Source organism: Vitis vinifera, chromosome 1 (assembly GCF_030704535.1).
Source record: "Vitis vinifera cultivar Pinot Noir 40024 chromosome 1, ASM3070453v1".
In the NCBI taxonomy this organism is placed as follows: Eukaryota; Viridiplantae; Streptophyta; class Magnoliopsida; order Vitales; family Vitaceae; genus Vitis; species Vitis vinifera.
In genome coordinates this window covers 27,704,664-27,729,048 of record NC_081805.1, presented here as the reverse complement: position 1 = coordinate 27,729,048, position 24,385 = coordinate 27,704,664, and the positions used below count along the sequence as shown (strand labels likewise).

The window sequence follows — 24,385 nt, the reverse complement described above, 5'->3', positions numbered from 1 at the left end:
CAAGTAATTTCTGACTCCCATCCTTTTTTTTCTTTCTTCCATTTTGGAGGTGCATCCTTTCTGCTATCAAAAAGTACTTTCAGAAAAGACACTCATACAAAAACACCATATTTTCACTGAAACTGAAATAACAAACAATGAGCAAGACCTAACTTGAGAACCAATATCTAACCTTACTTAATAGTGGATAATATTGCAAAGAACTGATGTCATCATATTAAACCACCTTTCCATGCCCTCTCATTCAAATTATACATATTTCAACATCAAACACTTACACAGCCCAACCTCTTTTCTTTTTGCTAAAGCTGAGCAACTAAAGTTCAAACTTGGGAGTTGAAGCAGAACCTAACCCTTCTCTCTGAGTAAAAACTTCCCTCAAAATAACTTTGATGCACAGATTCCTGACAGATGAAGAGCCACACATGGATAGTAACATTATAGTCCAGATGACTTGCTTACTTATGTTAATGAAAGACCAGATTGATGTCATCATGTTGGAACATGTGTCACCTGCCACTTCTACAGTTTTAGTTAAATGAGAGTAATCAAATTACAATCTGAAACCAAGAAAATTTATGTCCCTACCTTCCCCAGTTTTTTATGGAAAATGAGCTCCACTTCTCTGCAAAGACTTTCTAAATCCATCACATAATCTCTTTGATATTCCTCGTCCATTAATTGCTGCAGTTGCTTCCTCATCCTCTCCAATGCCCCATCCAAATCACAGTAGTCCTTGAAAACTAGTGCTTCAGTTGTCCTGAGTTGCAGGAGATTCTTAACTGCAATGAGGGCCTGCAATATACATCTCATGAGCAACATAACATGAATTCCTACCATCAAACAAACCAAGCCTCCTTTCATGAATCTGTTTTAATGAGCAAAGTGTGTAACTGATGTGTGGGTTATGGGCATTCACTATCAGAGAGATTCAGAGGGCACAAACCTAAAAAAAAAAGTTTATGATTAAATAAATACCTTCTCCTGTAGATCAAGGTCAGATGATGCAGTCAGATCAACCACAGATTTTAAGAAGTGGCGATTGCTAAAAAAAGGTAGCTCAGCTTTATGGGTACTTTCCAGTTGACACTCAGCTAAATCCCCCACAAGAAACACTGTTTTCCTGCGTAGTCTGATATCAATGCTTGGGTTGCTCAGTATGTCCTAAAAGACAAACCATTGATTGCAACTATCAGCCCAAATAAATCTTTTTTAAGTGCTCTATTCATTCTTGGTTACTTCACCTGAAGCATCAAATCTCCAGCTTTGGCATAAAACAATTCCTGAGCAGCTAAATTGTTTCTGATCAAGGCTGAAACAGCATATAATGCTTTTGTTGCTTCTTCCACAAAACTAGAATTTACCATCTTCATTAGCTTTGGCAATGCCCCAAGTTCCAGGACCTGAATATTCAAGTATTATGGATCACATCTCATGAGCATAACTTACTTGGAAGCAAAAGAAACATGCTAGGTTCAAATACAAGAAATCTAGAGTAAAGATGAAACTACAGTTAAAGGCAATGAAACTACATAATTAAAGGTGCATTTATATAGTCACAAAAGAACATCTCTGCCTACCTGCTTCTGGACTACTGGGTTATTTTGACTGGCTTTTCCAAGAATCCATGCAGAAGTTTTCCTTATCTCTGGATCCGGATTATCAAGCTCACGAATTACTACAGTAAGGCCTCCAAGTTTGTTCAAGTCTGACAGACACAAAATTCATTATGTAAGCTGTTTATACAGCAAGAAAAACAAACAAGCTCAATAATCAGAACTCAGAAGATTGTGAAATCAGAAAAGACTTGTCACGCAAATAATTAGAAAAGGGATCCTCTCTAAAACCATTTTTTTGTGAAAAAAAGGAGATAGATTAAGGGATATTTGGTTAAAAGGGGTCAAATAACCCCCGATTTTGTAAAACAGACCTCTTCCCAGGAAAATACTGATGTATAACCCCTTCTAGACGAAAATTCCCCTCTCCTAAAAAACTTTCTTCTTAAACTCATTTTTCTCTTATATTTTCCCTCATTTCATCCTTCTGTTTTAGGAGAGAGAGTCATTCTTCTCTTTCGAAAATGCTGATGTAAGATTTGCATAATAGTAATTTACTATTATGGAAATCTTTGAAGAAAGGGAGTATTAGTTTTTTCATTTCTCAATCTTTCTCTTTGTTCTTGGTTGAGGTTTTTGTGGTTTCATTTTAACCCTACAAATTCAAAGATGAGATCACATCTAAAGTTTGGCTAAATCTCTTATCCAACTTTGTCTTGTCAGATCCTACAATCCGATAGAACCACCATCCAAACTCCAGTACATAGGATCTAAACTTTTTTTTTTTTTTTTTGGGGTCTAGGTCCCTGGATTTCAGTTGGTGTTTTTGGTACAAACCCTTGGATTTCAATTGGTGGTGTTGGGATCTTTTTGAAATTTTTTTATTTTCAACAGGTTTTTTAATGAAAGCCTTGAACCACATTTAAGTCTTGAAGTTAAGTTTTTTGTAAATAAAACCTAACCACAATGGATTATGATGCAACATGAAATGAAAATGTTGCTTAAGTTTGTTTGACCTTGTTATATGCTAAAATGAAGATGAAGTTGTTGTAATAAGAGATAAAGATGAAGTTGTGGTGATGAGAGAGACGAACAAAGCCATGATGTGAGAAAGATCAAGGAAGTTGCAGTAGTGAGAAAGAGATGGACAAAGTCGTAAGAGAAGAAGCAAGGGCAAGAACCAGGGGCCTCAACTGGAGGGACTTCACAGGAAGAGAGAAAGAGAGTTTTACATTAAAAAATGTGAGGGAAATGAGTGAAAAAAGGAAATGAGAGGGAAACTTACAGAGAGAGAGAGAGAGAGCTCTACAGCAGAAATGTGAGGGAAATGAGTGGGAAATGCATTTTGTCAGTGAAACAAAGAGGGGTAAAAATGTCCAAAAGGGGTTATATCTCCTAAGAATGGATATAAGAAGTCATTATTCCAATTTCAAAGTTATCTTGGTCCTTTTGTCCAAATATCCCATATATTAATAGGTGCCAAACAGAGATTTCCTTGATACTCGTTATCCTATTCCATGTGCTATTTCCTAGTTGTCTCCATCCCCAAACCTTCACCTTTTTGTCATCCAATGCTTCCTCACCCAAGAGGAACGAAGCCACTAGTAAAGGGATAAAAGCTCTCAACAGGAATAACACATGAGAAATAATCAACTTGCCTAAAGGAAAACACCAAGGTGGCTGAAATTAGGAATACATTTTGAAATATAAATCAAATTAGACATGAGAAAAACTTGTGACCCATGGATTCACATTGACTATGGAGTTTGGCTAAATAAAACCGAAAATATAACCAACTCAGGAAATTACTAAAATTCAAAGAGAAAATAAGAATATCTTGCTAAAGTCTTTGATCTTCAAATATTAGCATTTTCAAGCTTAACATTCATATCATTCATGCATGTCATCCCTTGTTAATTCTTTCAAAAAATAACAAAATCTGATAAAAACCAGAATAATGTGTCCATACAGCTCCAAAAGAAAAGCAAAACAGGCCACACAAATGAAAAAGGTAAAAACACAATATATGTCCAAAACACAATATATGCCCAAAAAGCGAGCTACAAAACTGAAGGAGATTAAGAATTCCCTACCAAAAGAAAACAACTGCAATGCCCCTTTTTTGACAAAATAATCAACAATTGATTAACTAAACCTGGAGCCCAAGCAAAAGAGAATCCCACATCTCTAGCGATAATTTCATGAAGTTGGCTCATCAGACTTCCATGGACCTCTTTCGTTTTTTGACACCCATGAAATGACAATAGCAAAATCTCCTTCAGTCCAGAGATTGGAGGGAACCAAAGCCTTAAGCTTCAGTCTTCCACATATGTCTTCAACAATCGTTAAAAATGTTTCAACTTTCCACATAGGATCATTATTTCCTTCTCTTTTCCTTTTTATCTTTCATTTTTAACATCAAAGTACATATTAAACAATAAATATCTTTTAAATTCAAATTTGCTTTTTCTTAGAACTATTAAAAATAGTCAAATTGGAAGATTCATCATTGTGCAATGCATATATTGTATCATGAATAGCATATTTATTGCAGGATACATTCCATATGTGAAACAAGTCAACTATATATCTCAATTTATAAGAAAAGCATATTGTATTTTATGCATCATTTCTTATGCAGTAACTAAATAGGCTGCTACAACTATGCTCTTTGATGTATAATTGTCATTACATCTCTAATACAGCGCCATTTGGGAAAGCTTCCTAAATACTAAAGTCATAGCTTATTGGTGAGCAGACATTGATAATTTTGAGAGATCTCCCAATTACACAAACCAACCTATGCAAAAACTTAAAAATAGTCATCTCTCCTTCAAATAATCCAAGTTCACAAGGTAAACTGAAAGAAAATAATAATGCACACTGCTGAAGGACAGAAGAAAAAAAAAACATTGCATTTGAGCTCTTGAAAAAATGCAAAAATGTACAATACCATTTGCATTATCTATTGGCTCAACGAGTATCAAAAGCTCCTGTAGTGCACGATGGTGGTCTTCCATTGGCAGGGAGGAGTTATTCAAGTCAGCTATTGCAATTTGCATCAACTGAGCATCTGATGGCATTTTCAGTTTCTCCATTAGTTCCTGAGTAAACACACAACAGATGTCAGACATCTCAAGCAAGCACAATGAGGTACCAATTTTTATTTTTTTTGATAAATGAGCGCAAATATATTAAGGGGCAGAAAGTCATAAAGCATACAGGAAATATACATAACAGCCTAGAAGCAAAAACATATGAACAAAACACTCACCACCCCTTAAGGAACGGCAAACCATTCCAAAAAACCTAAAAGCGAAGAGGACTCCTCTCTCATATACACCCTAGCCCAACTCCACAAGTTACAAACAAAAGAATTTTTCAACTTCTGTATAGCTAGGGAGCCCCTCCTGAAGGCTAATCTATTCCTTTCCTTCCAAACCGTCTAAAAAATACACAACAGAATGGAATTCCAAATCTTTTTCCTCTTTTTCCCCACAAAAGGGCCCCTCCAACTAAGTAACATCTCTTTGACTGTCTCTGGGAACACCCAATTAGCCCTAAACAAGGCAAGGACAATCTCCCAGAAAACCCTGACTACTATACAGTGTAAAAAAATATGATTTACATTTTCCTCTTCACAACCACACAAAAAACAACGATTTGGAAGATGTCAGCCCCGTCTTTGAAGCCTATCCAAAGTTAAGACCTTCTCCCAAGTAGTCTCCCAAGCAAAAAAAGCAACTTTGGTTGGGACCTTGTCAACCCAAATACTCTTTTTCGGGAAGGTGATGGCACTAGGGACTGTCAGCAGCTTGTAAGCATCTCTAATCCGAAAATAACCGTGACCCCCTCCTTTCCATATCACTGAGTCCTCTTCAGAAGAAATCCTCAAGTCCCTCAGCATATGAAACAACTCTCCTATAGCGTCCAGCTCCCAATCGTTAGAGTTTCTAGAGAATCTTATATTCCAAACTCTTTGGCCAAAGCTAGAATCCCACATCTCATTGACCGAGGCGTTCCTTTGGGCCACCAAGACAAACAACTGGGGAAAAGCTTGGGACAGCGCCTCATTACCGCACCATTGATCAGTCCAAAAATTAACCTTGGTCCCCTCTCCCACCTTGAACTCTATATTATCCCAACACCAATTCGTCTCCTTCAAGATCTCCTTCCAAACCCCCACTCCAAACGTTCCGCGAGCCTTATTAGTTCTCCAACCAAAACCCTCTTAGTCATACTTCACCCCGATCACCTTCTTCCAAAGGATTTCTTTTTCAAAGGCAAATCTCCAAATCCATTTGCCCAACAAGGCCCTATTCAGGAGATCAATCTTCCGAATGCCTAGACCCCCTTTCTCCTTTTGGTTGCACACCACCTCCCAATTGATTAAGTGGATTTTTCTTTCCAAGCTTCCCCCTCCCCAAAGAAAATCCCTTTGTAATTTTTCGAGCCTTTTTGCAACTAGCTTGGGCATTCGAAAGAGAGACAATTGATAAATAGGTATACTGGTCAAAGTGCTCTTCATGAGGGTAATTCTCCCGCCCTTTGACAAATATTGTCTTTTCCAAAGGGCTAGCCTTCTTCTCATTCTTTCTTCCACTCCATCCCACATAGTCGTGGCCTTGTGATTGGCTCCAAGGGGCAGCCCCAAATAAACAGTAGGAAGGGCCCCTACTCTACACCGTAACTCCACAGCCAATTCGTCAATGCACATGATATAATATGAATAAACATTTCTTCTCATAAAATCTATACCAAATGGCACAGGCATAAGCCTCCGTGCAATGGATGATTTGGATAAATCTAAAACAATCTCACATGGAAAACCAATCAGATAAATATCATTTCAATCCATGTTCACGTATTAAGGATTCTTTTAATTTCAAAGAAATTATAGCTTGTGGGAGGGTGAGATAGTTTTACTCATGAGATAAAACTTCAAAACCACATTTTTTTTATTAGAAAGAAAGTGCTTCACTTTGTTAAATAAAAAAGAAGATACAAAGAAGGATGAGACATCTTTCAGAAAACTAAAGAAAATTACCATCAAACTCTACAAAGTCATGTCAATAGGATTAAATCCAAGGCTATAGGAATCAAATATTAATACCCCAAATAAGTCAAATAAGTAAGAGCACAAAAAGGAGAGCAAACTGGTGAAGGATCAACATGAGTTCAATTTTGCACAACCAATTCTCATAAAAGCTTAAGCTTGTAGGATTTGGGCCCATAATGTATATCTTGCACTTTAATGTGTAACACCCTTCCTCGCATGTACCTTCCATTTTTGGGCTTACATGTGGGATTTATAAATTGGGAAAATAAACATGCAGTGATGAAGTTCGAACACTAAACAAGAGGCTATAATACCATATTGGACAACCAATTTTCCTAAAAACTTGAGTTTGTAGGATTTGAACTCATAATGTATATCATGCACCAACATCCAACTATCAGCTTCACAAATTTTTTTTTTTTTTTTTTTTATAGGAAACAACAAAGGAATATATTGATAAAAAGGAAGTACAAGAAAAGGATGAGGAATCCTCCCTCCAAAAAAAAACAAAACTACAAGGAATCAAATATAAGAAAATACAAAGTAAAAACAAGCAGTCACTCTAGTTAGACTAACCCATTGGGATTACACACCGCTAACCAGTCAAGTTGTAACACGTTAAGAGGAATCCCCTTAAAAACCTTAGAACAAAAAGCACAAATTATTCTACGCTTAGTTTTATTTGTTTCAATCTCTGAGCCATAAATCGTAAATAATTTTCACCTTTATTTCCATTTGACGCTTCTTTAGCTCGTTAGGAGAGAAACGTTGGACATCTTGTGCCGTTTCCTTTAATTTTGTTGGATCAGAATGACCTGATTTATCGATAACAAAGACAGAAAGGTTATTAACAGAAGCACACAAATTATTTCAGTTAACAAAACATTGCATAAGAGGTAAAAGCACTTCACATGAGTAATTGGAATCCATTCAATCATTCCCCAACTACTAACGTGAAGTCTTAATCTACTTTCTTGATTTTTGAAGGCAAGATAAATCTCTAAAAACAAGTGCAACATGCAAAAGATACACCTCAATACATGTGAAGTATACAGAGAGGCCCTAAAAAGTTATACAAGAAATGCAAGACTCTAAAATCACATGTAGCTCAAACCATCATCAATATATATGGAAGATAATATTGATGGCCAATTTTAGCACTCTCCAGATGGACCTCTTAATGTGGGACAACCCTAATGTGGTTACCTACTCAAATAAGCTAGGCAAGTTTTTGTTTTCTTCTCTCTCTATTCCGATTGCCTGTTTCTTGTGCCAACAAATGTATACATTGTGTATACTTTGTTGTGCTTTTTTTAAGGTGTTTTATACATATAATACTCTCTCCTTACCAATAAAATAAAATAAAAAAGAAAAATAATAAAAATAAAAGCTAGGCAAGGCTTAACTAGTTTAGGATTCAAGGAAAGAAATCAGGAATTAGGGTTACAGCAGCAAGAAAAAAAATAAAAATAAAAGGAAGAAACACAAAAACAACAAAAAATAAAAAGGGAAACACCTTCAAGGAATCTCACTTAGAAGAGAGGATGGAGTCTCGTCAATCAAAGCAAAGATTGGGAAAAATTTAGTATCATCCAACTAATTATTCTCTAGTAGGACTCGATTAATGTATTAAGACTCTAATCCTTTTTCTAGGGCTCCTATATCTCATAAAAAGTGGAATTAAAAAAAAGGAAAATTATTCAAAAAATAGAAATAGAAATTTTTCAAAATTTTGCTAAAAAGGGAAAATTTTGACTACTACTAATTTGATTTCAAAAAACTAAATAAGAAAAATCACCCAAATATTTTTTTACTAAATCAACTTAGGTTTCTTCATTCTCTTTTCATGATTAAACTTTAAAGGCTCAACCCCGTCAACTCCCCCCACCTCGAAAGGAAACTCAACCTCAAGTCTTTGTGACTTTCCACGATCTTGTAGAATCCTAGCTGATCCTTCCACCCTTACTTTCTTCATCATTCCATGTGAATGAATTATGTATAAGTAATTCTCCTAAGATAAATCTTCCATGTAAAACAGAGAATTGTGAGTTGTTGCTCTTCAATCTGCTATAAGAGTGGTAACATGTGGAGATAAATCATCATGATTAGTTGATAATTGATAGCTGAGTTCCATCCTTCCCATTGTCTTCTTTGCATCATTAAGAAATCTTAAACCTGAACCTTTTGCATCGGCTTCTAATCACACAATTTTGTACCAGCCACTAGCCTCACATGTTGCACTTGTATCAGCCACAACCCTTTTTCTTTGGAAAGTAAGCACTTACTTATTTCTTTGTGCTCTAACAGCTCCTAAACAATCAGAAATTGCAATTACTGCATTGCTCTGTACAACGTCTGTCAAACCTTCTATATGTATTTCTATAATGTACTTACAACTTGAACTTCTTACTAGCAATTCTTGGAAAGATGAATTTTGGGTAGAAATGGATAGGTTGGATTAAATGGTGTATTTCTTCCACAAACTTCTTGATTCTTGTCAATGGCACCCCTTCTAGGTTTTTTCAAAGTTCTTGAGGATTGAGGCAAGGGGATCTCTCTTATCCCTACATATTTGTTATAGCAATGGAAACCATTAGTTGTTTGTTAAAGAAGGGCAATGAAGGTGGTTACCTATCAGGTCTTAGGGTGGGGAGGGAGAGGGGGTGAGAGGGGGTGAGAGGGAATAGATATCTTATCTGTTGTTTGCAGATGATGACCTTGTCTTTTGTAAGGCTTCTCATGAGCAGATGGTTCATTTAAGTTAGTTGCCCTTAGGGTATGAAGTCGTATTGGGTGTGAAAATTAACCTTGATAAGAGCGAGCTGATTAGAGTTAGGAGGGTGAAAATTGGAGTTGTAAAAATGAAATGGGATGTGGGGTAGGCGAGCTTCTAACTTCTTACCTGAGGTTGCCTCTGAGTGCATCTTTCAAGTCGGTGGGGGTTTGGGATGGAGTGGAAAAGCAGTTTCATAATAGGTTGTGGTCAGGGAAAAGACAATATATTTTAAAAAATGGAAAAATTATTTTGATCTGAAATACATAGCCAGTTTATCTATCTATTTCATGTCTTTATTTTTCATCCTGAGAAAAGTTAGAATGAGGCTTGAGAAGATTCAAAGAGATTTCCTGTAGAGAGTCAAGGCTTCAAAGAAAAAACTACATCTAGTGAGGAGGTCGTTTGTTTCCATGGAGAAAAGAAAAGGGGGTTTTGAAGTAAGGAGTCCCTCTTTGCTTAATAAAGTGTTATTGTGTAAGTGGAGTTGGCATTTTGTTTTTTAAAGGGTAGCTTTTTGAAGATAAGTAATAAGTAGAAAATATGGGAGGGAAGAAAGGGGTTAGCGGTCTTGTGATATGAGAGGTGAGTATAGTGTTGGGTTATGGAAAGCTATAAGGAAGGATTGGGATACCTTGAATAGAAGATTATCTTTTATTGTAGTAAATAAGAGGAGGGTGAAGTTTTGGAATGATAGGTGGTGTAGGGAGGAGCCTTTGTATGTCTCTTTTCCATCTTTGTACGCTTTAGCCTTATCAAAAGAGGCTAGGGTAGCAAGTTTATGGGATCAGTTAGGGGAATGGGGTAATAATTGGAATCTCTATTTTTCTAGGAATCTTAACAATTGGGAACTTGATAATGTAGAGTAATATTTGTTAGACCACAAGTAAAGATAGCGAACAAAGAAAAGAATAGGGTAATGTGGACAGATTCAAGGAATGAAATCTAGAGAAGAGGATAGGGCAATGTGGATGGATTCAAGGAATGAAATCTTGACAGTAAAGTCTCTTTATGTTGCCTTAAAGTTGAGGAAGTGCCAATAGCACGCAAAGCACATGCAGAACAAGCACAGAAAAATAGAAAAAAAGTGTGTAGACCAGTGTTTTTGATAAACAATCGCCCGACCCTAGTCACTGTGACCCTCTTCATGAGGAAGGACCCCTTCTCCAGAAGTTACGGGACTATTTTGTCAAGTTCTTTAGAGAGAGTTGTCTCACACCCCTAAGTATTCTCTACCCACCCACCTATGTCGGTTCGAGTATAGGTACCCTTTTGTTAAAGGTCGTTCGAACTTTTCTTGGTAGTATGGCATGGGTTACTTCAGCACCATAATGCTTGGTACTTAAACATTAGATAAAAGTATTTTCTCCACCCCTTCTTACCCTGAAAAAGTAGGATCACCTTGCGTTCTTAAACTGATAACCATCTTTCGGCTCACCTAGCCTCCTCTGTCCCTCGGGACCAACAAGGGGTAGTACAGGAATATTCACTTGTTATCCATTGATTACGCCTTTAAGCATTAGCGTAGGCCCTAACTCACCCTCTGTGGACAAACCTTACGAAGGAACCCTTAGGTTTTCAAGGCATTAGATTCTCACCAATGTTTACATTACTCAAGCCAACATTCTCATTTCCACTTCTTCCCACAGCTTCAATAGATTGATTAGCCTCGTTCATCTTCAGCATAAGAGTGCTCGATCAATGAGTTATTATGCACTCTTTCAAGGGTGGCTACTCCTAGGCAAACCTCCTGGTTGTCTCTGCACTCTTTACCTTCTTTATCACTAAGCAATCATCTAGGAGCCTTAGCTAGTGATCCACGCTATTTCCCTTTCAAAGATGAAGCTTATCCTCTATCATCTCACCAGCCAACCTTGACCTTTAAGGGCCTTAGCTGGTGCTCATTGTATACTTCATGTGTACCTTAATGCGCTATTTCTTAGGTGCATGTTTATAATATCTCATTATTACTAATAAAAAAGTACCAATAACTTGAAGCCCCACTTGCTTTAGGAATCTTCAAACTGTACAATCACGTCTAAAAAACAATTGAAAACATCTATGAATTAATTAGTAACAACAAGCCCCTCACCATCCAAGTGATTTCTTGCAATCCCAAATGCAAAGGATCTTAAAGAAGCTTCTCATTGTTAGTTCCAACAACAGTACTAATCATCCCCAGTTTCCTATTTGCAATTCCAATACCCTAAACTCAAGACCTCTTACCCCACAATCTGCTTCCATTAGTTACAATAAACATGCCAACTTGATCAACTTATCAACTAGAAACCCTGAACATCATCTCCCTCATAATCTCTAGCATTAAAATATGCCCACCTTGGGCTTCTAAGTAGACCACTAATGCTCAAGCAAACAAGACCAACAATTGAAGTATAAACTAGAGGTGTATATTCCTCAATGTTGGCAATAGAAACGCATGTCATGACTCACATAAATGCGCTTATTGCATTTGTCAATCTAAAGCTCATGACTAACCACTCATATAATTTATCCTTGTTAGGACTAAGCAAGAGACCAAATATTTCTTAAGTAAAGATTTTATCAAATAACTTGTCAACTTTTCTTCTACAATTTGTGTACTTCATAAGATTCATAAGGTAGATGAGTAAATTAGGCAACGAATAATTTGGAACTAGTTGTAGGTTGCACCTAGTTAGCTCTTCATTAAGCAATTCATCAAGGATCATGTCAATAGAATTAACAAGCAGTTTTTGAAATTCTTTTTGCCCTTCTACGAGCTATTTTGACACGGTCTCCAACTTTGAATTGCTTTTTGACGAGAGTATGTAATAGTTCTTTTGTCTCTAACGTGCTACATCATTTTCTCATAAGCTACATCAAGCTTGTCTGCCTACCTAATCCTTTTGTTATAGTCAAAGATCTCTTATGATAGTGTAGTCACATATTCTATCACATCCTTTCTATTTAAGGCATCAACAACTATGTTGCGTCTCCCTGGCCTATGCAACCATTCAAATTTGAAGTCGGCTAACAACTCTTACCACATTTCCTGCTTGGGACTCAATTTCTTCTAAGTTGTGATGATGATAGCCACATTATCTACTATGAACATTGTAAAGATACTCCCCAAAAGATAATGTCTCCACTACAACAAGTAGTATATAATAACAATCATCTCCTTCTCATGGGTGGAATACATTTACTCTGCATCATTAAGCTTCCTACTTTTGAATGCCATTGGATGCCCTTCTTGCAACAAGACCCCTCCTAAGGTCCTATCCGATGCTTCTATATGGACCTTAAAGAAGAGATCCAAGTCTAGAAGATGTAACACTTGCTCTATCAAAATAGCCCGTTTCAATTTCTCAAAAAAAATTTAACACTTCATACCCTAATCCCATTTGGTATCCTTCTTCAGTAGATTGGAAAGAGGTGACTATTTTGGATTAGCCCCTTTATGAATTTTCTATAATAATTTGTCAACCCTAAGAAGGATCTTAATTTTGTCACTTTACTAGGAGCAATCCAATCCCGATGGCCTAGACTTTGGCTTCATCCATCTTAATCAAGCCTTCACTAATCTTATACCCTAAGAAGGTGATTTACCCTTATGCAAACTCGCATTTTTCCTTCTTTACATAAAGCCTATGTTACCTTAGTCTCTAGAACACTAGTCTCAACCGTCTTGCATGCTCCTGCAATGTTTAAATGTAGATGATAATGTCATCCAGATAAACAATAATAAAAAAGTCAAGATACTCAAATAATACATCTATCATTAAGTTGCAGAATGTTGTTGGGGCACCCAAATGGCATTGCAAGGAGTTCAGATGACCCATAGCTGGTTAAACATGTTGTTTTCCCCTCATCCCTCTTTGCAATCCACACCTACCAATATCCTAACCTCAAGTCCAGTTTGGAGAAGTATGTCACCCTAGCCATCCTATCAAATAGCTCTAATGCCAAAGGGATCGAATACTTGTTCTTGATCATAACCTAATTCAAGGCTCTATAATCAACACATATCCGCAATGTCGTAAGGCTTCATCTACAAAAAGACAAGAGCACCATAGGGACCCTTATAAGAATGGATCAAGCCTACATCCAGCAACTCCTTCATTTATGTCCTTAGTTATAGTAGTTCAAAAGGAGATATACAATACGGGACTTGCCCAAGAGGCTTAGTTCCGTACAACATCTTGATCTTATGGTCTATGGGTTGCAAGGCAACTCCTTAGGCAGTTCTTCAAGCATCACATCTCTGAATTCCTTTAGAATTTCAATCATTATGGGACTTCCAGTGATTTGCCTCATTTTATCTCAATCAAGGCTGCAACATATGTGTTTTGCCCCTGCCTTAGAGCTTTCTTTATTTAGATGGCAAACAACATTTCAAATTGGTCTTTCCCATCAATCTTTCCCCTAAGAGCATGTACGAAACAAGGTTGAATCTCTTCTAATATCATCAACCTGCCAAGGTGTGGGAGCAATGCTAACAAGGCCTCAAGGAAGAAGTCAATTCTCAAAAACAGGTTAAAGTCATCTAAGGGCACACAAAGCAAGCTATAGGTGCCCTTCTAATTTCCCACTAGGCTTTGCTATCCACTACCTCGATTCTCTTTATGTCTTTTTCTAGTTTTAACCCAAGCTTTGTTACTTTCCTACTAGCCACAAAGTTGTGGGTTACCCCACTATCCATCACTGCTTTCACACATTCGCCATTCATACATGTGCTAGAAGTGCATTAGCCCCTTTTGGATATAGAGGCCTCATCGTGAATCACATTTAAGAGTCAAAAAAGATTGACCCAGAAAGGCCCATTTGAGTCAAAATCTCCATTGCTATCCACATTCACAAGGGTTGAGAGCTTCTCCCTTTTTGGGCAATCTTCGGCACAATGGGGGCCATTGCAAATAAAATAACTTGTTGTTCTGGTTGTCAGCCACACTAACTTAGTGGTCTTCTTAACTTGCTTTGATGCTACAAAGGACAACTTCAATTTCTTCCAACTTGACGTCTTGGAAATTTTCCCTTTTGCCTTAGATTTCTTTATTCCCTCGAACTTAGATGCACAAACTTTCTTATAGTCCACCAAGCAGTCTATTGTCGCCATTACAGCAGGAAGGTCACACACCCCTTGCCCCTGAAGTTTGGTCTAAGTACATCCTTGCAACCTAGACATGACATTGAATAACTTATCTTTCTTTGACATATTCATGATATCCAACATCAAGGAATTGAATTCCTTGACATATTCCTGCACAACCCCCGTGAGCCTCAACCATGTGATACCGGTGAGGAGGAACTAATATTTCAATTCCTTCTTGAGAGTCTCCTAGGTGGTGACCTGGGGCTTTCCTGATTTTGCATCATCCTCCACCCTAGTTCGCCACCAAAGAATGGCATCACCAGTAAAATACTACTCCATATCCCATAGAAAATTCTCCAACTCCTTAGCATTCTAATTGCCATTGAAGCCCATTGGATTTGAAACACAAATTATGGAATGGGCTTCAAAACCAAAGGGAGTTCCTTACAACACTGTCTTCTTGAGGATTGCTATGTCTTTTTCAAAAGGCTGGATGGTAGTCTTAAAGTCATCCATCAAGGCTTTGATGTCTGCCTTCAAACCAATCACCTTGTCATTAATGAATTTGTAATGAGCCTCCAACAAATTTTGTTGCACATGAATCTCTCCCACAGTGTGTTCTGCCCATGACACCACAGTGCCATCATCACTTGGTCATTCTCCTAACAATTCTTCCAACCGAGAAATCCTATCTCTCAAGGATTTGTTGCACTTCCCCTGGCCATTTTCTTATAATGCTCTAATATCACTTGTCACACCCAGCCAATCAGCTACAAATTTTTTTGTTAAGTGTGTGGTGCTAAGTCTCAATCATAGCCAATCTTAAACCAATAGCCACAACAAAAGCAAAGTAACAAGGCAACCAACCAAATATGGGAACCTTCCCAACTTGTATTACTCAATTACAAGATTACAAAACTTTCTTAAGTGTCCCAATGCTTATAAAATTCCCGCAAGTCAAAGAACAAACAACCCCACAATAGTGTTATTGTAATCTAATAACTCTCTCTTTTGTCTTGCAATGATGAAGCCCTTTATATAAGATTGCAACATCTTTAAATTTTGAATTCAAACAACAATTTGGGGTGGTGATGATGCAACTGCCATAACCACCCAACTAAACACACCTTTGTAGCCAAAGATGTCTCTTCATGCGTCTTCATAGCCCATAAAACCATGTATCTAAAGTTCCTTCTGTTAATCCAATGCTTGCCACCCAAGGTGGCTTTGGCCAACGAGTGCCATGTAACCACACCTACAACTCAACCAAACAGACCCTTCTCTAATCAAATCAATCCAAGATCATGTCTAGCCCATTGTTGAAAGTCGACCCATGTCAATATGGTCTTTAGCCCCCTAGGCATGTGAGTCAGGCCCATATCATACGCCTTAATGTAGCCTGTATATGATAATCAGCTTGCATCAGTGTCTTGCCTTAACCATAGCAGAAGTCTAGCACATCTTTGATGCATTAATGTGATTTACCCCACACATCGGTGCCCACCCTTATGCCATGTTTATGTGCCCATAGCACGTTAAGGTTCTCTCTTTCCCAAGGCCCTCATGGATGCAAGGTGTCTGCCCATGAGGCCCTTAGCGATGCAATGTCCAAGTGAGAGGGTGTTGTGTGCAACACGTTGCTATGTTGTGTGCAGCACCTCATGCCAACCCAAGTGTTACCCCCTTCAGCAACACTTTGCCTACTCATGATGCCTTCATAGTCCCCATTTTCATCTTGCCTCTTTCATGGGTTCCTTCGTTTGTGTAATGTGGTTGTCCATGAGGCCCTTAGAAACACAGTGTCTGAGTCAGGGAGTTAACACCTACCACCATGTATGTGGAACAATTCTCTATTCACATGATTTTATAAGTTTTACACCACCACGTGTGTGCTCTTCATTAAACCTCCAATTTACCCTTTATTAGGCCAAAGGTCACGCTAAGCATGCATATATACCCCTTTGCTAAATGACAACATAGTTTAGATGCATGCTTTTATCATCATATACTAAAAAGCTTCTTGTACCACTTTTAGAAAAGGGACAATTGTATCTAAGCCCGTAAATAGAGAAACCCCTTTGTTGATGCGGATAAAAAAGTGAGGTGTTACTCCTCTCCATGCAAGAGGAAATGGAGGAGAATCCTTCCTTAGGTAGGAAGGTTAACCCTACAAATGCCCTTTGTACCTAAGCCTGTAAATAGAGAAGGGTATCAAAGTGACCTCCCTTATAATGATGGTGGCATTGCCCCATGGACAAAATGTATGTTAACTTGATACCACCCCCCAACCCACCCAAAAAAACCAAAAACCAAAAAAAAAAAAAAAAGGAAGAAATGATAGTGTCAATATCCACTTGTATGAATTCCCAACTATTAAAGCCCAATTTCCAAGCTCCTCCTTTATACAAGATGGAGCACATTTCCTTAAAGGCATTACTAGCCAAGGGATTCATTGTGATGCAAACATCATTTCTTTTTAATGTCTTAATTGATGGAACAAACTTGAAGTGCAAATTTTGGAAAAAAAGTTCAGCTCATTATTACAATTTACAAGCAAAAGAATGAAAGATGCAAATTGAGAATAAAGTAAATTTGATCACTTATAAAAATAAAAAAACAGAATAGACGAAATATGTTTGCTAAATAGTAATGCTCATAATTATAATATATTAAGCAAAGCTTTAGCAAAAATACACCAAAAAATATGGAAATACAATTGCAGACTAACCATCAAAGCCAACTAAGTGCAGCGATTTTTTATTACCTCTATTTTGGCATCTCATAAACAAAGAGAAATTAAAGAATCCATAGAAATACAAATAGATGAGTGAAGATGACAGGTGCTTTGAGATTGAAAAGTTATATGTATTGACAACAAGATGGAAAATACTTCCAATGATAAGAGCCTTCTCTAAACCTATGGGAGAGGTTTAGTCACTAAGGCAAAAGTTCTAGCACTTCTAGATGGTCTATTGCAAATGACAGCTACAATTCTAGCACTTTTAGAGGGTCTATTCCAAACAAAAGCTTTAGGCCTCTCCAGTCTCTAAGTAGAAGGAGATTCTGCTATTATTCTATCAAGAGTGACTATAAAGAGGATCATGGAAGTTTGACAGATAGCTACGCTAAATTGTTCATTTCATCTGGTTCCTCGGTTAGTCAATCAACCTATATATGAGTTAGCCAAAAAGCATAAAGCAAGTAGTTTCAACTCTTTTGTAGGAGACCTTTGCTATCAAGATCTATAAAAAGGATTCTCCATCCTTCTTTAAGCTTACTATTACAATACAATTAAATAGCTATAGAAGTACATGAGCATACAAAAGAAAAAAACAAAGCTAAAAGATAAAAGAACCATCTGTCCATATGAATACAAAGAAAGAGTGTCCAATCAATCTAGTTGAAACCTATAGAGCTTCTTAAAAGCTGAAGATTGAGAACCACACAAAAAATGGGAACAAGTCAAAACTATAATATATCGGTTTCCTAGTTACTAAATAAAAATCAAGAGCCCATAGAAAACAACTATAAGAGATGTCATATTCTATGGTGTTGGATGGTTAGAAATTAAAAAGGATACTTGGTGGTCGAACTGTATGCAAGTATGATAGACCTTTATCCAAATCCCTAAATCTAGATGTTGTAAGGTAACACCTGGTCGATTTGAAGACGTAAACAGGTGAATGGTCAAAACTGACATGTTGTTTGATTATGCACCAAAATAGGCATGTCAGGCATTCCTTTCACCCAAAATCTTTTACACCTTGTAGTTTTGGGTGTTAAATTCCATCTGGGAGTCCAAGTCAAAGAAAAGTAAAGGTTTTGCAAGCATAGATTCCGATCCATAATTGCTTGAAAGATGCACTTCTCACATAGTTGTTTTTGTGGTTTAAGGGTTTTATGAGTTTTGAGGGCCTTTTCTTTGTAGGATTCATCAATTGGCAGGACCTTAACGTTTAACCTAAGACACATGTTCCTTGCGTATTTCCTCCTCTACATTATGACTACGCACCATTTCTTTATTAGGCATCCTTTAATATAATTCTCATTTGCCTACTAGAAGAAAAAGGAATTTATTTCTTGAAAAATCTATTGATACAGAAAAAGTGAATTGGAGTTGCTAAAAGAACAGAAGTTAATATTCAAAATATAAATTGCATGTGAGAAAAAGGGGACCTAAACAAGCGAAAATTTTTCTTATGACTCGTTGGTGGAGTATAAAGATTAGAATCCTAATATTGCCCGCACTTTACTTTGTTCTTCTAGTTTCATCCCCTGACTTGAATTGTTAAGGATTCCTGTCCAATAATCACCAAAGGCATACTCCAAGGAGGAGCAGATTCAGCGATACGAATTCAATTTGCAATTTTCAAGTAATGGAATGAGTAATTGTAAAAAGAAAAAAAGAAAGCACCATCTACCTATGGCCCACTGCAACATTCCATCGAGTGAAGAAAATCCTCCGTCAAGGTCGGCGTTGTCGTTGACACCCACGGTGGATTCCTGGGCTTCTGACTTCCTCATCAGATCCCCCTCCTCTTTTGCCGTCGACCAGAACAGCCCTCCCGAAGATGACTTATTGACGCGGTCTGCCTGGGCCATCACCGCCCCCACGAACGCTAAAAGCAATAGCCAAAGAGCAAGGCCCGATGCACTCCGCCCCATCACCTTCTGAAGAACAAAAGCAAAGGCGGTGACGCTGCTTCCTATATATTGATTATTTGATTGGAAATGCCTGTATGGTCGCTGCTTGATTGACCCAGGAAACTACCAGGTCACAGCGTTGGGACCAGGAAAACTCATCCCTTCGATTTATTGCCGCTGATGTTGATGCCGATCACTGATCAAGTGGTTTAGGAACGCCTTTTTAATTTTCTTGGGAAACCCGGCTGAGATTTAGGGGTACCCCTTCGTTACCAAGAAACATGTAGTCGGTATCATATTTAACTTAATTATTCCTTTTTAATTTAAGATCATGTAGTCGTTTCAATATTATCTTGCACTTTTTTTCTTAAAAGTTAAGAGGATATTTATTTTTTTAATTTCTTGTTGAAAATAATTTATTTTTATATTTTAAGTTGTTTATTTTTTTACTTTTTCAAGATTTATTATAAATTTTTTACTTAATTAAAAAACTTAAAATATTTGATTTTTTTCTTTACATTTTAATACTTAATATAAATAAAATATTACAAAAAAAAACAACTAAATACTTCATACTATTAAACATTAAAATTCTATTTAAAGTTAAATAAAATAAATAAATACCACCTAGCCTAAACTTTTTATTACAATTTGAAAAAATATATAAAATTTATGTATAGATTGATGATTGGAATAAAAATAAAATTTATGGATATAGAAAATTCTTTTCAAACCCTCCTACCCTCCCACCAAAATTAACATACAATTTCAAAATGCATTGGTTTGGGAGTAAAACTTAATAGGGTAATCATCTAACCATAAATCAACTAACCACATTATGACACTTCAGAACTTTGCTTTTTATTTTTTTAATTTTAGTGTAAAATAAAAAAAAAATATTGCATATTCATTCATTCAAATAGTACTTTTAAATTCGTTCCACAATTACCCTCAAATTAAAAGACAAAGTACACACCAATTTAATACCACTTATTGACAAATATATATGTCATTTATTTTTATTATTTATCTTATATCAATATATCTCACTTACCATTTGTCACATTCCCACCTCTTTTTTTTCCTCACATTCCATTATAATATGTTATCACCATTTATAGTTTTTTATTATTATTCTTCTCTTTTTTCTTTATATTATTTTTAATATGCTCATATATTTTCTCATAAAACTTCTTTAATTTAAATTTTTTTTTTACTCTCTAATTTCTCCATATTTATTGATTTTAATTATTTTTTGACATATTAAACTTAAAATGATAATATATAATAAACAGTTAATATAACAAATTAAATAAAAACAAAAATCTATAATAGAAAAAAATGAAAATATTATTTCACAAATAATATACTTGATGATTTTAAATATTAAATATAATAACACATTTAATAAATTAAGGTTTAAAATTAAATATTTTATTTTATTATTTAGAGGTTTATAATATAAGATTTTTTATATTAATACTAAACAAAAGATTTATTTATTTTGTAAATTATATCACATGTAAAAGTAAAAATATCCATAATACTATTTTATTATTTACATAATTTTTTTCCTTTTATCATTTTTCCTATGATTTTAATTTGATTGTGGATCTAACTTTTTGTTTGGTTAAAATCTTTAATTTTTAATTAAAATAAAATATAAAAAGAAAATATATTTTTCATTAAAAAAAAATTGAATTTAACCTTTTATATTAATTTCATAAAAAAATAGGTACATTCTTAAAAAAAAAAATATGTACATTCTTAAAAAAAAATAGGTAAATTCATGCTTAAGGAAATCAGAACCACTATCATACTTATTATGATGTATAATCTTTGGGACCCTCGATAAGTAATTGGAGGTCCTCGTGAACCCCAAAACGAACTTTAGAATCTTAGGTATATCCATTTTTAAATGAACCAAGACCCTATCTCCATTCTCATTGTTCATATATTCATTTGGGAACTCTCAAGAAGGAATTGGAGGTTGTTCCCCACCCTAAAATAGACATTGGAACCCAAGGTACATCCTAAAGATAATTTGGTACATATTTTACAAAATTTGGTACATCTTTCACATAATTTAACACATCCTTCAAACAATTTGGTACATTCAATCCATGAACTACTAGGACCTCTATATTATTACCCATGGTTTGTTTATTTCTTTAAGGTTCTTTAGGAAGTAATTAGAGATCGTTCCCTACTCTAAAACGAACTTTGGAACCCAAGGTACATCCTTAAGGAAATTTGGTACATCGTTAAAAAATTTTGGTACATCCAATCATCGAGGCTATCGAGACCTTTATCTATCTTCCCATGATCCATATTATCCTTTGAGGACCCTCAGGTAGTGATTGGAGGTCATTCCCCACATCAAAACAAACTTTGGCACTCTTGGTATATAATTTACAAAATCTGATACATCATTTACAAAATTTGGTACATCCTTCACAAAATTTGATACATTCTTAAAAACATTTGGTACATCCAATCCTTGAGCTATCGAAACCTCTATCTTATTATCCACGGTCCGTTTATTTTTTTAGGGATTTTTGGGAAGTGATTGGAGGTCGTTTCCTACTTCGAAATGAACTTTGGAACCCTAGGTACATCATTGAGAAAATTTGATACATCCAATCCTTGAGCTAACGGGACACCTATCTCCTTTCCCATGGTCTATTTCTTCATTTGAAGACCCTTGGGAAGTCATTAGAGGTTGTTTCCCACCTTGGAACGAACTTTGGCAACCTTTGTACATCCTTAAAAAAAATTGGTATTTCCAATCCTTGAGCTACGAGGACCCCTATCTTATTACCAATGGTCTGATTATTCCTTTAAGGATATTTGGAAAGTGATTGGAGGTTGTTCCCTACTCCGAAACAGACTTTGGAACTCTAGGTACATCATTAAGAAAATTTGATACATCCAATCCTTAAGCTAATGAGACACCTACCTCTCTTTCCATGGTTCATTTCTTCATTTGGAGACTATTGGGAAGTGATTGGAGATTGTTCCCCACCTTAGAACGGACTTTGGCAACCTTGGTACATTCTTAAAAAAATTTGGTACTTCCAATCCTTGAGCTACTAGAACCCCTATCTTATTACCCATGGCTCGGTTATTCCTTTAAGGATATTTGGAAAGTGATTAGAGGTTGTTCCCTACTCCGAAACAGACTTTGGAACCCTTGGTACATCCTTAAGAAAATTTGATACATTCAATATTTGAGTTAACAGGACACCTATCTTCCTTCCCCTGGTCCATTTATTCATTTGGACAATCTTAGGAAATGATTGGAGGTAGTTTCCCATTTCAGAACAGACTTTGACCCCTTTGGTACATCATTTATAAAATTTGGTACATCCTTCACAAAATTTGGTACATCCAATCCTTGAGGTACTAGGACCCTTATCTTATTACCCATGGTTTGTTTATTCTTTTAGGGATCTTTGGAAAGTGATTGGAGGTCGTTCCCTACTTTGAAACCCTAGGTACATCTTTTAAAAAATTTGATACATCCAATCCTTGAGTTAACGGGACACCTATCTTTCTTCTCATATTCCATTTCTTCCTTTAGAGACCCTCGAGAAATGATTGGAGGTTGTTCCCCACCTCGGAACGAACTTTGGCACATTTGGTACATCCTTCACAAAATTTGGTACATCCTTAAAAAAATTTGATACATCCAATCCTTGAGTTACCAGGACCCCTATCTTATTACACATGGTCCGTTTATTCCTTTAGGAATCTATGGAAAGTGATTGGGACTCGTTCCCTACTCCGAAACGAACTTTGGAACCTTAGGTACATCCTTGAGAAAATTTGATACATCCAATCCTTAAGCTAATTGGACACCTATCTCTTTTCCTATGGTCCATTTCTTCATTTAGAGACCCTTGGGAAGTGATTGAAGGTCGTTCCCCACCTCAAAACAGACTTCGGCAACTTTGGTACATCATTTACAAAATTTGGTACATCCTTCACAAAATTTGTACATCCTTAAAAAAAATTGGTACATCCAATCCTTGAGTTACCAACACCTCCATTTTATTACTCATGGTCCGTTCATTTCTTTAGGGATCTTTGGAAAGTGATTGGAGGTCGTTCCCTACTCCGAAATGGACTTTGAAACCCTAGGTACATCATTGAGAAATTTTGATACATCCAATCCTTGAGCTAACGAGACACTTATCTCTCTTCCCATGGTCCATTTCTTCATTTGGAAACTCTTCCCACCTCAAAACAAACTTTGGCAATCTTGGTACATTCTTTACAAAATTTGGTACATCATTTACAAAATTTGGTACATCCAATCCTTTAGCTACCGAGACCCCTATCTTATTACCCATACTTTAGTTATTCCTTTAGAGATCTTTGGAAAGTGATTGAATGTCACTCCCTACTCTAAAATAGACTTTGGAATCCTAGGTACATCATTAAGAAAATTTGATACATCCAATCCTTGAGCTAACGAGACACATATCTTCCTTCCCATGGTCCATTTATTCCTTTGGATAGCCTTAAAAAGTTATTGAAGGTCGTTCCCCACTTCAGAATAGACTTTGGCTCCCTTGGTACATTCTTTACAAAATTTGGCACATCTTTTTGTAGACTCTCAATTTTGTCTTTTTAGCACATGTCTTTAAGTTCACTTCCAGTGCTCCACAGTAGTTTCTTGGTGGCCCATTACTAGTCATACTACTTACCTTTTTTTGTAACCACCTTGGAAACTCTGATTGAGAGATTTATCTAACCCCATTGTGACCCTTGGCAACCCTAATCTAGACTTAGACACTATCCTAAACATCCTATGCACCTTCTAGCCTACACACACTCACCTAGATTCGCTTAAATACCTTTTCGATTACCCTAGGCACTTTTCAGATCACCCTAGATCACTTATGCATTTTTTTAGGCTCATCTAGGTTCACCTAAGCCTAGTTAGATTCACCTAGACACCTTACAGCTTGCACACATTCACCTTAAGTCACTTAAGCACTTTTTTAGAATAGCTCACTTGGACACTTCTTTTGGCATAGTTCACTTGGGCACATTCTTGATTTTATTTTTTCGAGATCAGATGACTATTGGCTTGACTATATATTACATGAAACGAATTATATTTATTTTATTATTATTATTATTATTTTATATATTTTTGAGGGTTTGAGTTTGATATTTAAATTATTATAATTTGTTGCATTAATTTAATTTCTTGATTTTTTTTTTGCATACGTCTAATATTTATTTTTATACATTTATCAATTTATTTGTTT

At 36.1% G+C, this 24,385-nt stretch overlaps 1 protein-coding gene across 2 annotated transcripts; it reads right to left on the bottom strand.

The window, feature by feature from the left end:
- Positions 1-153: 153 nt before the first annotated feature.
- On the bottom strand, positions 154-19,416 carry LOC100266149 (hsp70 nucleotide exchange factor FES1). 2 transcript variants are annotated; one of them, XM_002268974.5, is made up of 8 exons: positions 18,881-19,416; positions 7,339-7,430; positions 4,510-4,660; positions 1,581-1,708; positions 1,245-1,403; positions 979-1,164; positions 589-795; positions 154-513 (listed from the first exon to the last, which is right to left on the bottom strand). In XM_002268974.5, exons 1-8 carry the CDS (start codon positions 19,122-19,124, stop codon positions 493-495), a joined length of 1,188 nt encoding a protein of 395 aa, XP_002269010.2. In that variant the 5' UTR covers positions 19,125-19,416; the 3' UTR covers positions 154-492. The 2 variants fall into 2 exon arrangements, with proteins under 2 accessions (XP_002269010.2, XP_010657763.1); XM_010659461.3 differs by having other exon boundaries at positions 154-522; positions 18,881-19,404.
- Positions 19,417-24,385: the final 4,969 nt, after the last annotated feature.

What these genes read in the sequence shown, in the direction of transcription:
- LOC100266149 (XM_010659461.3), bottom strand. Translation starts at nt 19,124, where the DNA reads ATGGGGCGGAGTGCATCGGGCCTTGCTCTTTGGCTATTGCTTTTAGCG. An exon ending in GCCAATAGATAATGCAAATG is followed by an intron (nt 1,709 to 4,509) that starts GTATTGTACATT and finishes TGTGTCTGTCAG; the next exon opens with ACTTGAACAAACTTGGAGGC. An exon ending in CTGGAGATTTGATGCTTCAG is followed by an intron (nt 1,165 to 1,244) that starts GTGAAGTAACCA and finishes TTTGTCTTTTAG; the next exon opens with GACATACTGAGCAACCCAAG.